At 32.6% G+C, this 12115-nt stretch overlaps 1 protein-coding gene and 1 long non-coding RNA gene across 2 annotated transcripts in view; one reads left to right on the forward strand and one right to left on the reverse strand.

Annotated features, from left to right (window-relative positions):
- Window positions 1-2113: 2113 nt before the first annotated feature.
- On the reverse strand, window positions 2114-4431 carry LOC140919578 (uncharacterized). Its single transcript, XR_012162271.1, has 3 exons — window positions 4391-4431; window positions 3669-3792; window positions 2114-2225 (listed from the first exon to the last, which is right to left on the reverse strand). It is a non-coding gene; the product is annotated as an uncharacterized lncRNA (long non-coding RNA).
- Window positions 4432-6623: 2192 nt separating this feature from the next.
- LOC140919741 (uncharacterized) overlaps window positions 6624-12115 on the forward strand; it is an 11689-nt gene continuing 6197 nt past the window's right edge. The window contains exons 1-8 of the mRNA XM_073366366.1: window positions 6624-6629; window positions 8596-8805; window positions 8897-8989; window positions 9060-9176; window positions 9264-9590; window positions 9687-9980; window positions 10056-10432; window positions 10514-10694. Of these exons, the coding sequence (XP_073222467.1) occupies window positions 6624-6629; window positions 8596-8805; window positions 8897-8989; window positions 9060-9176; window positions 9264-9590; window positions 9687-9980; window positions 10056-10432; window positions 10514-10694 (1605 nt within the window). The remainder of the gene's footprint in view (window positions 6630-8595; window positions 8806-8896; window positions 8990-9059; window positions 9177-9263; window positions 9591-9686; window positions 9981-10055; window positions 10433-10513; window positions 10695-12115) is intronic.

The following is a 12115-nucleotide window of genomic DNA, read 5'->3' on the forward strand; positions in this document are numbered from 1 at the left end:
AGTAAAGCCTTTGGTTTATACATTATAATTAAAATTTTAATGTTAAGACTTTGTTTTCCGAAGTTCATGCTTTAATTAATATTTAGTATGATTTGTGAATTTCATATAAATTTTATTTCAGAGTATTGCAATAGTATTCCAACTAAAGACTAATATTAAATACTTAAAAAATGTATTTATAATTATGTGTAATTTTCATATAAACCAAAATTCAGAAGAAAAAAAAAAACCAGTACAAATTAAAAATATACATTAGAAACTTTCCTACGGATTTACCTGTGGATTTTCATGCGAAATATATTATCAATTGCATGTGACATTTCCTGCGGAAATACCTTTGGAAAACATTCGTAGAAATGGTACTGCAGATTTGTTCTGCATGAATATTCGTAAAACAATGTCTTAAGTTTATAAAATGTTTGCTGCGGAATTTATTTAGTTTTCCTGCGGATTTATCCGCATGTACATTACCTGCGGATTCAGAAATCCTCAGAAAACAGTTATCCACGAAGGTTTTACGTGGGGAAATGGTTCCGCCAATAAATCCGCAGGTAACGTGTGTTCCTGCGGATTTTTAGCTTTAATCCGCAGGAAAATCCGCAGGTAAAACACTAATTTCTAGTTTAATCTTTAATTCCTTCAGAACTCAACTTCAATTCAGAAACTAGAAAAAGAAAAAGGAATGAAGTTAGGATTAACGTTTCAAAAATAGAAAGTATGTAATAAAATAGAAAATTAAATTAAATGATTAAATAAAATGAGAAATGTATTTTTACAAAAGAGAGAAAGAAAAGGTACACGTGTCGTGTTTTTTATGGAAAATTAATAAGAGATTCTATTTTTGCAAAGAAAATATGGACAAATAAAAAATCTTGTGCTCATATGAACTCACCAATTTACAAATAATTAACGACTGATATGTAAGCTAATTATTATAAATGGGCTATAAACAGGTTTTAAAAGTAATAAATCTCCTTACATGAATTTGAAAGTTTAAACAAGTTTAAATTAACTAAGGAAAATTTTGGTAGGTGAATAACCAATTTTGTTTTCTTAAAAAATATATTTGTGATAACTTTCTCATATATATTAGTAACGTGAAAGGATTATTGCTGTGAAGAAGATAGAAAATATATATTTATTTATACAAGACTCGTTAGAGTTATATAAAGAAAACTTTATAAAAAGAATTTCTGCAAAATATTTGAAAATTAACATATTTTCATACTATTAAATTAAATAACTATCAGTTTAATCATATGTTATCTATGAATAAATTTGATTATATTTTAGATTTAATACAACAAATTTTTTAAATTTTATCTTTTGAGTTTATTTTAAAACAGCGCTTTTGTTATAATTTTAATTATAATTATAAAATTGATTTATTTAATAATTACAGTTAAAATTAAATAAATAAATATAAAAAAACTATTAATTTAATCAATTTTAATAGACACTATATTAATATCAATAATATATATTCTTTTTGTTTACAGTACGGTATAACTTGTCTGATAAAAAATGTATTAGTAAAAAGATACATTAATATGTAAAATACTCTCAGAATACTGTCACTATGCCAAGGGCCAAGACTCTTAAATGGTAACCTGGATCACGAGGTTTATTGCTTGGGCCACCTTGATTTGATGGTATATTGTTGGCCATAATGCCCTAGAATTTAGTCTCCATTGTTAGCATCTTCAAAGATATTTTCCGTAGATAATCAGACTGAAATTAAGGAATTCCACAATAAATTGTCAATCTTTGTAAGGAACCGAAGAACTGAATCAAAAGAAAATAGTTATTTTATTGAAAGAATCAGATAGAGACTAGGAGAGAAATCTATCATTCAACTGTTTCCCTTTCTACAATAGAGTCATAACTTTATTCACAAAAATTTATAGTACTAAATAATGATCTTTATCCTTGTATTCTCTTGTTTAGATAAATAGCCCTGTAACAACTTCAACTAACTAAATTCTATAACAACTCTCAACTACTTTAACTACTTATAATTCTTTATTCTATATCCTAACAATCTTCCATATAGTATTTGTTTGTTCAGGTAACTATAAACTGATAATCACGAGGCTTCTAATTAGATATGTACCTGGCTTGTTGCAGCAGTAAAAATCTTCTCTTCAAACCTTTAAGCAATATTCTAAAGTTCGAGCAATCCCTCTTGACCAGAATCAGGAAGATGTCTTTTTAATGTGTCCATTCTACAAAAATGAAAAACAATGGTTCAATTATTAAATAATGAGTTATTAATATGTTATTATCATTAGACAATCCTCAAATAATAGAATATGACTGAAATGAAAGAAGACCTCATTGAAATTATATGGACATGTTCTCATTATCCGTCCCAAAAAAAAAAAAGATGGTAGAATAGATGTCAGATACGGAATACAAGGACTGGAAATTTTCTTGGTAACATCTTAGATAATCTTCTCCTTAAGAAATTGTCTTGCTAACCTAAGGAAAATAAATCTTATTAATATTAATGTAATTTTCCACTAGACATTCATTTGCAATAAAACCCAAAAAAAAATGAGAAGAAAGTCACATGAGAACCAAATATTCAACCCTGAAAACACAAATCTGGTTCCTTATCCTCCTTCAAGACCTCTAATGTCTAAATTGAATAAGCAATCCATAATCTACGGGGACACACAATGTCCACACATGAAACGAAAAGCTTATTCAAACAAATCATGCAATATAAAACCAAATGATTCAAAAAACAAATTATATGTTTGTGTTGTCACACAAATATGGTCATGTCTCACTCACTCATTTAATAAGTATCCGTAATGTTGTCATGGTAAGGCTCATACATGGACTTCTAATATGCAAAAGGCAACTTGATACTAAAAAGCTCCCCTAATGGAAAGTACTAGGATATCTGTTGTGAATCTATAGAAAGCAGCCTTATCTTGCATTTGCAAGAGCCTAATTCCACGAATCAAACCTTGACTTCATAATCGTATGGCAGAAATTCCATTTGATGTTCCAAGACTCCCCTTTGGACTTTGAATATGATATTGAAGAAATTGTTATTCGACACGGATTCAAATAAACACTACTTTGGCATAAAATTAAACAGAATTATTATTGTTTTGCAGCTATCAAATATAATTTTGAGTACAATTTACATAATTTATATGCATATAATTCCACGGCATGGTGCTGACTGTTGTGTGTTAATGTTCTGATCATACATCTATTTTTCTTTTCTTCAATGTTGTCAATGGCAGATTGCAGAAAATAGCGGCATGTTCAAATTCTGCTACGCTATAGTGCTATAGCGCCACAAGAGCGGTTGTCAATGGCGGATTGCAGATTATAGCGGTATGTTCTAATTCCGCTACGCTACAGTGCTATATAGCGCCACAACAGCGACTATTTGACGATTTATATTAAATAGCGTAATGCAGAGCAAGAGCGGTTTGTTAAAATTCCGCTAAGTCGGCTATTTGAAAATACTAATTTTCTAGAAAGAAAGAAAGAAAAAAACCAAAAACCTCATTGAAATGTTGTCGGTCTAGGGAATCATCTAAATCAACAATTTATATATTTAACTTTTCTTTTGATATGCATTAATTAATAGTCAAAAACTACATATCAAATCAGTGACACAATATTAAAAAACTGAAGCTTACATTTTGTTGACAACTCTTTGTCGTGATTCAGGCTGTAGTTGACCTCTCCAATCACTAGAATCCATATTAGGTTCAGCACCTTGATTAGGTCTCCAATTATTGGAATCCATCAAATTTAAATTAACTGAAAAAAAAAAGAAAAAAAAAAGGAATAATCTTGTCAATATCTTTTTTGACAAGTCTAATCTTGTTAACATCAAGCTCTGAAAGGAATGTATAAATGATGAATATATGAAAATATAACATTATAAAAAAGTAATGAATGGCAATTACTGAGTTTTAATAAAAACTTGATTTCTAACTTTAGATTGTAATAATAAAATAGAGTTTTAGTCACCATGGATAAACATGAGAAGAAAAGTAGATGATTATGTAGTTAGAGGCCATAATAATTCAAGAACATTTGAAATCGATCAATACTAACAGTTTTGAAACCACACAAAACGAAAAAGGGAGATACAGAAGGAAGAGTTGTATATATATCTGGGGTTTTTGGAAGTGAGGGACGACGACGTGGTGGTAAGGGACGGTGAATCATTCAAAATCAATGTTAGTTTAAAACGCAGAAGGTATGATAATTTTTTTTCTTCTTTTCTGATATTTCAAAACAACAGGTCACAATATACTGATGGCTAATACTGAAAGACATGAAATGACTTCTAGAGTAAAATAATCTCAGAATACTATCGCCATGCCAAGGGCCAAGGCTCTTATATGCTAACCTGGATCAGGAGGTTTATTGCTTGGGCCACCTTGATTTGATGGTATATGGTTGGCCAGAGTGCCCTGGCAGTTAATCTCCATCGTTAGCATCTTCACATATATTTTCCACAGATAATCAGGCTGAAATTAAGGAATGCCACAATAAATTGTCAATCTTTGTTAGGAACCAAAGAACTGAATCCAAAGAAAATAGTTATTTTATTGAAAGAATCAGAGACACTACGCCAAAAATGACATTTAACAGCGCCCCTTTTACAGCGCTTGCTAAATGCAAGGGCTGTTGTAAATATATTTTAAAAATAACGGAGCCTTTTACAGCGCTTTTGTTGACAAGCGCTGTAAAACAAACGCTGTTGTAGGTCATATAACGTTTGCGCATAACGTTATAAGGCGTTTACAGCGCTTGTCAAAAAAGCGCTGTAAAATGAAGCGCTTTCGCGTATCAGTTACAGCGTTTTTTTCACAAGCGCTGTAAACACATGCGCTTTAAAAATATTTGAACTACCTAATACAGCGCTTTATTCACAAGCGTTGTAAAATACATGCGCTTTCATTGAATTTAACTACCTATTACAGCGCTTTTTTCACAAGCGCTGTAAACTACATCTTTCAAATTATATACGTTGGAGACCCTCATATCCTCTACATCTTTCAAATAATTATATACGTTGGGAACCCTAATATCCTCTACGTACTGTGCGACTATCTACGTTGTCTCAGGTATTTTTTACACACGATCTGTTAGGTTTTGTTATATATTTATTAAATCTACTAAATGCATTTGCTACCAATAGGTATACGTTCCATTTTACCTGAAAAAGTTCGACTAGCCTTAACTAGATTATGTTTCTTCTTCAGGGAAATTTGTAGTAAAGTGATCGACCCTCAGAAATTACCGACATTGCAGAGGGAAATTGTTGTTACTTTGTGTGAGCTTGAAATGTATTTCCCACCATCGTTTTTTGATATAATGGTTCACCTTACTGTTCATCTGGTTAAGGAGACACAACTTTGTGGGCCAGCTTATATGAGATGGATGTATCCGATAGAACGATATATGAAAATATTAAAAGGGTACGTAAAAAGTAGAAGTCGACCAGAAGGTTGTATTGCTGAACGATACATTGTTGAAGAGGCTGCTGAATTTTGTACTGAATATCTGTCCAATGTTGAATCCATAGGGCTTCCCATGTCTCGTCATTCGGGAAGACTATCAGGAGAAGGGATAACTGGAAGGAGACTACTGACTATATCAAGGACAGAATGGGAGCAGGCACAATTGTATGTTCTGCACAATGATGATGAGGTTCAACCGTATGTTACAATACACATTGATCAGTTATCTCGTTTGAACATGAATAGGAATCAAAATTGGATAACTCGAGAGCACAATCGAAGTTTTGTAACATGGTTAAAAAATCACATAATGTCAAAATTTGATATAGACCCCGGATCAATTTCAAATAGATTGAGGTGGCTAGCAAATGGTCCGAGCTTACATGTCTTTTCTTACACTGGTTATGTTATTAACGGCTACACATTTTATACCAAAGAACAAGATGATCAGACCACTATGCAAAATAGTGGAGTCACTCTCGTAGCTGAAGCGATGCATGTCTCAAGTGCAAAAGACAAAAACCCAATATATGCAAATCTATCATATTTTGGGGTTATCGAGCGCATATGGGAGTTAGACTACACAATGTTTCGTGTTCCCATATTTGGTTGCAAGTGGGTCGATAATAATAATGGCGTTCGGATTGATGAGTCAGGATTCTTGCTTGTCGATTTTAATAGGGTGGGATACAAAGACGAGCCTTTTATTTTAGCGTCGCAAGCTCAACAAGTGTTTTATGTCACTAATCCTGTTGATGATAAATGGTTTGTTGTCCTATCGACCAATAAAATAAGTGATGATAACAATAATGATGAAGATGTTGGTAATGATCTTTTATTTGCAACATCACAACAACCACATGAAATTGATTCAACTGATGATGGTTTATATCTTAGAGATGATCATGATGAGGGAATTTGGATTAATCCATCGTTTCGTATTGTAAATGGACAAACAAATGTGAATGTCACCAGGAAAAGAAAAAGGGCATCTTAATGTATATGTTTAATTGTTTTATATAAGCTATGCATGTAATCTGAATTATTGTGATAAATATGAATATAATCTGAACTATTGTGATAAATATGCATGTAATCTGAATTATTGTGATAAATATGCATGTAATCTGAAATTATTGTGATCACAGTTTGCTACTAATGTCACTTATATAATGTAAATTAAGTGCCAATTCGATTGGAATAAATGTCTGATCAGTTACAGTCATCCAAAATTGAACTCAAATAAAAAGCGTTTTTTATAAATATTGAGGTCTTTTACAACGCTTTTTATAAAGAGCGCTGTAAAAGACCCTTTTGAAACTAAGTAAAAATGACATTTTACAGCGCTTATTTGAAAAAGCGCTGTAAAAAGCTTTATTAATAATAATTATCAGACACCTAACATGACTATCTCTAACAGGATTTTCTTCAAACACCTTGTACGCATCATAGGAAACCCCAAAAACACATTGTTAACAAAAACATCAGACTCAAACCCATTTTTTGCAACATGGCAATGAACCCGAATACCAAGTTTCGATTTAAGAAGGAAAGGGAATGTAAAGAGATAAAAAAGGGTGTTGAGGTAGAGAACAAAAACATCAGACTCAAACCCATTTTTCGCAACATGGCAATGAACCTGAATACCAAGTTTCGATTTAAGAAGGAAAGGGAATGTAAAGAGATAAAAAGGTTGTTGAGGTGAAAATTGAATTGTGAAAGAGTATGCTTTGATGTTTGTGAAGAAGATGCATAAAAGGAGAAGAGTTTGGTGAAGAGGAAGAGATTTTGGTGGTGACCAGTTACTACTATGTGGGTTTTGCATGTTGAGCTTGTTTAAAAAATAACATAACAAAACACAAAAACAATAAGGCCTGTTACAGTGCTTATTTAAAAAAGCGTTGTAAAAGGCTTTAAAAAAACATTCATATAACATAATAAAACAAGGAGGTCTATTACAGCGTTTTTCCAAATAAGTGCTGTAAATTACTGTTTTAAAAATAAGGAGGTCTATTACAGCGCTTTTCCAAATAAGCGTTGTAACATAATAAAACAATGAGGTCTTTTATAGCGCGTATTGGGAAAAGCGCTGTAAAAGAGCCTTTTAAAAAATTAAATAAGGACGCCTTTTAGAGCGCTTTTTAAACAAGCGTTGTAAAAGGGTTATAAAAAAGCGTCGTAAAAGGGTTACGTATATATAACAGTAACCGCTTCAGTTTCCTCTTCATTACGTAAACTTCATTATCATCTCAACCTTCATCGTTCTTCTCTTCTTTTGCAAACCCTATCATCCCGTCCATTACGAACCTTATTTCCACGATCATCTCCTTCATTTCGAACCTTATTTCCATCCAAGATCATCTCTCCCATTTCACACAATATATTTTCATTGAAATACGTAACCCTCATTACGTATTTCTTCAAACCGTATTTCTGTGAACCATATTTCTGTGAACTTTCTGCAAACCCTCTTTTCTTTGCATTTCGTCTTTCTTCGAACCATCATTATTCAGGTATTGATGTTATTAAATTTTTGTAATCATTAGAATGCATGTTGAGCTTTTTTAAGATATACTGATACATGTTGAGTTTGTTTATAATAATGCATGATCCATGTTGAGCTTGTTGATGTTATACTAAAGTGCATGTTGAACTTGTTGTAGTTAAATGGATACAAACAAAGATTTAGAAGTTCAAAATGAAGAAGTTGGCACCTCTAAGACTTACGAAAAAGAAGTCAAACGTGGTGCAACTATCATGCAAAGGGTGATTAAAGCACGGAGCAGTGGCATTAAATTTGAGGTATACTATATATACTCTGTTTGCTGTGTGTTTTTTTATCTTTTTTTAGGGTTTAGGGCATGTACTTACTATATGAGTTTATTAGGAGCTCTATGTTTGTAAGCTATATTGGGGTTGTTGTTCGTCAAAATGTCTCAATTACAATTGACAATTGGAGAGATAAGGCATTGAAGGATGCCAAAGATATTATATGGAATGACATTCAAGTAAATTTTTTGATCCACTCATTTGTCATTTATAATTTTTTTTCTGTAAAATACTTTACTTATAATTTTTTTCAATGCAGACGACTTTTGTTCTTGATGAGGGACGAAAGTCTTATATTTTGAGAGTTGGTGGAAAGATCCATCGTGGATTTAGATCCCATCTCTCAAATTTCTATCTAAAAGATAGAGAAGGAAACACAAGTGTTGAACCTCCAAAAATATATCAACATTATATATCAAAGGATGAATGGAGAGCATTTGTTTCCAAACGTTCTGACCCGGCGTTTGTCGTAAGTGATTAATTTATTAGCATTTGTGTTTTATTATTCATATTCGTAGTGTATTTTAACTTTTTACACAATTGCTATTTTTTTTATATAGAATATTAGTAAGGCAAATCGCGAACGGGCAAGCAATCCAAAACACCCATACAAGAAATCACGTATGGGATATGCACGCCTTGATCAACAACTTGTAAGTAATTAAACATCACTTTTATATAATGAAGTAATTTGTATTATAAACTATAGTGTTTAACGAATAGAGAAAAGACACCCAAGCCGATCAACCCTTGGGTCGTCATATCTTATGGAAGGAAGCGCGTGTTAACAAAGACAGAGTGGTTGATAATGAAAATGTCAAAAAAGTTGTAGAACTTTGTGTAAGTATATTATCACTTTAATATTTTTTAATATTGTATTTTAAAAATGCTATTGAACTTATCTTTTTAATGTTACATGTATTTTAGGAAATTATTGAACAAAGTTCTGAAAATCCGGAGGGCAACAAGGATACTTGCAGGGACATTCTTGGTAAAGTGTTTAATGTCCCTGAGTATTCCGGTCGAGTTAGGGGGAAAGGATTTGGCGTAACTCCCAAAAGCTTTTTTCCTCAAGAGAAGCGCCAAAAACCTTCCAACGAGGAAGTATTAGAGAAGCTCAGAATCCTATCAGAGCAAGTGGCACTCTTGGTGAATACGAATAAAGACAAGCAACTTCCGGTTCAGCTCCAACCTGAAATACAAATGGAGAGTGAAACCGGGAGTTGCAACGTCGGTTTGAAGAGTATTCCCGAGGTAATTAATTACTTACTACTTACTTGCTTATGTAATTACTTATGTATTAAACAAACTTATATATTAACTGTACTTATGTTTTAACTATTGATGTAGGGTGTCACCACATGTGTCCTATACTTATCCTCGCCGACTCAACGGAAGGTGGGAAAAGGAATATTGCACAATACTTCGGGAGAAGTATTGCACAATATTCCGATCCCCGCGGGCCATGTCAAAGTATCGCCTACGGTTGCTTTCGAACCAACTGCACCGTTGCCCATACCGGACAACGATGGAGATATGAAGTTCTTAAGCGACGCTATTGGCAGTTACGTGGCATGGCCCACAAACCTTGTTGCCCTCCAAAAAAAGATTCCCAAAGACAAATCAGTTACATCTCCCGAAAAGGTTTGTCACATTTATTGCCTAAGGTTTTTCATTTTTTCAGATTCAATAAACTAACATTTTACCTCATTTTTGTAGGTCCAAATAAATAAACCACCCCTACAGCCAAAAAAAGGCAGCAAACCTCAAAAATTGGAGGTTAATAGGGCTGCCAAACTACAAAGGCTGGAGGGTAATAAAGCTGCAAAACTTGCAGCAACAAAAAATCTAGATCGGGGAAAATCGGTCGCTGCTGCTGCTGCTCCTAATAAAAGTCAGCCACGCCTTGGTAAATACGGGGCGTGTCTTGACATCCAAATAAAAAGGAACATGGGCAGCAGCAACGATTCGCCCATCGTACAAATGAATAAAGACATCTTTGGAGATGAGTATATTGAATACCTCGAAAAGGAGCACATGTACGAACTTCTCGAACATAAGGAGCTGAGTGTTACTGTAATCAGCTTGTACATAAGGTAAAAAATACTTTTAATTGCATTTATTTGTAATTAATTAAATGTATTGGTAATTAATCTAGTTTAAAATTTTCATTGAAGGTTTTTGTACGAGAAGGTCGTGTGCACGAGGAAACTGTCAAATAAATACTCATTCTTGTCTCCGCATAAGATGTCGATGTTCAAACTCGATCCAGACAATGTAAAACACTACATTGTAGATATGTTTTTAAGAAATAAAGAAAGTGATAAATTGTTCTTGGCACCATATAATTCAGGGTACGTAATTTTATCTTTTTTAATTGATGAGAATTTAATTTATTAGTTGTCTATAAACAAAATTGCTTAACCAATTTTTTGTTGTTGTAGGGCACATTGGGTGCTATTTGCAATCAATGCGGTCTCTGAAGTGATATACTATTTGGATCCCGTGCACGGCGATTACACCAATCACCCCGGAATAAAGAATATGCTCGACACGTAAGTAATATTCATTTATTTCTTACATATATATATTTATATATATATATAAATATTCATGCTCTAATAATCACATTTATTCATTCGATAGTGCCTTAAAAGTTTATCGAGCTCAAAGAGGTGCTAAAGTGTCGAAGCAGAAGTCTAATAACATTACATGGATCTCAATAAAGTGCCCTCGTCAAACAAATAACATCGACTGTGGGTACTACATATTGAGATTCATGAAGGAGATTGTTGAGAAGAATAAAACTATTATCCCAGAAACGGTACGGTATTTGCATTATATGATTTTCATATATAAATTATCTATATATTTGATACTAACTTAATATAATATGTTCAATTTTTATATTGCAGTACTTTGCCAATTCCAGTCCATCATATTCTGAGGAAGATCTGATGGAATTAAAGGAAGAATGGTGTCAGTACGTGCTTGACATGAAAATTATTTGATTTTCTGGGAAATAGCTTGCTGCTGGGCAAGGGATCTGAATATTATATGGTAGCTAGTGCATATAATGTATATTCTGTTAGTTATTATATGTAAATGATCATAGGACACAATATATGAACATGCATATGGATCTGAATGTAGTTTAGGTTGTAAATTAGGTTATATATATATACGTATCTGAATGTAGGTAATTAGGTTGTAAATTAGGTTGTATATATGTATCTGAATGTAGTTACTTAGGTTGTAAATTACAGAGTTACATATATGTTAATAAAGTTACAGAGTTCTGATTTCTGTTCTACTGATTGTGTGAACTGATTGTCTATAATATGTTCTGTTCTACTGATTGTCTATAATATGTTCTGTTCTACTGATTGTCTATAATATGTTCTGTTCTACTGATTGTCTATAATATGTTCTGTTCTACTGATTGTGAAGTGATTTTGGATCAAAAATAATTTTGGATACAAAGATAAAAGACAGCGCTTTTTAAAAAAAATGCCATAAAAAGCTAAAAAGCGCTTTTCATTTCAAATAATTAATTTACAGCGTTTAAAAAAAAAAACACACACACACACACATTTTACAGCGCTTTTTTTAAAAAGCGCTGTAAAATGTTGTTCTAAAGCGCTTTAATGGTGCACCTTTTACAGCGCTTTCGTGAGAAAGCGCTGTAAAATGTACAAGAAAAGCGCTGTAAAATGCAGACCCATAATATGAAATTATGGGTGGGCATTTTACAGCGCTTCTTTGAGAAAGCGCTGTAA

Source organism: Cicer arietinum, chromosome 3, assembly GCF_000331145.2.
Source record: "Cicer arietinum cultivar CDC Frontier isolate Library 1 chromosome 3, Cicar.CDCFrontier_v2.0, whole genome shotgun sequence".
Lineage (NCBI taxonomy): Eukaryota > Viridiplantae > Streptophyta > Magnoliopsida > Fabales > Fabaceae > Cicer > Cicer arietinum.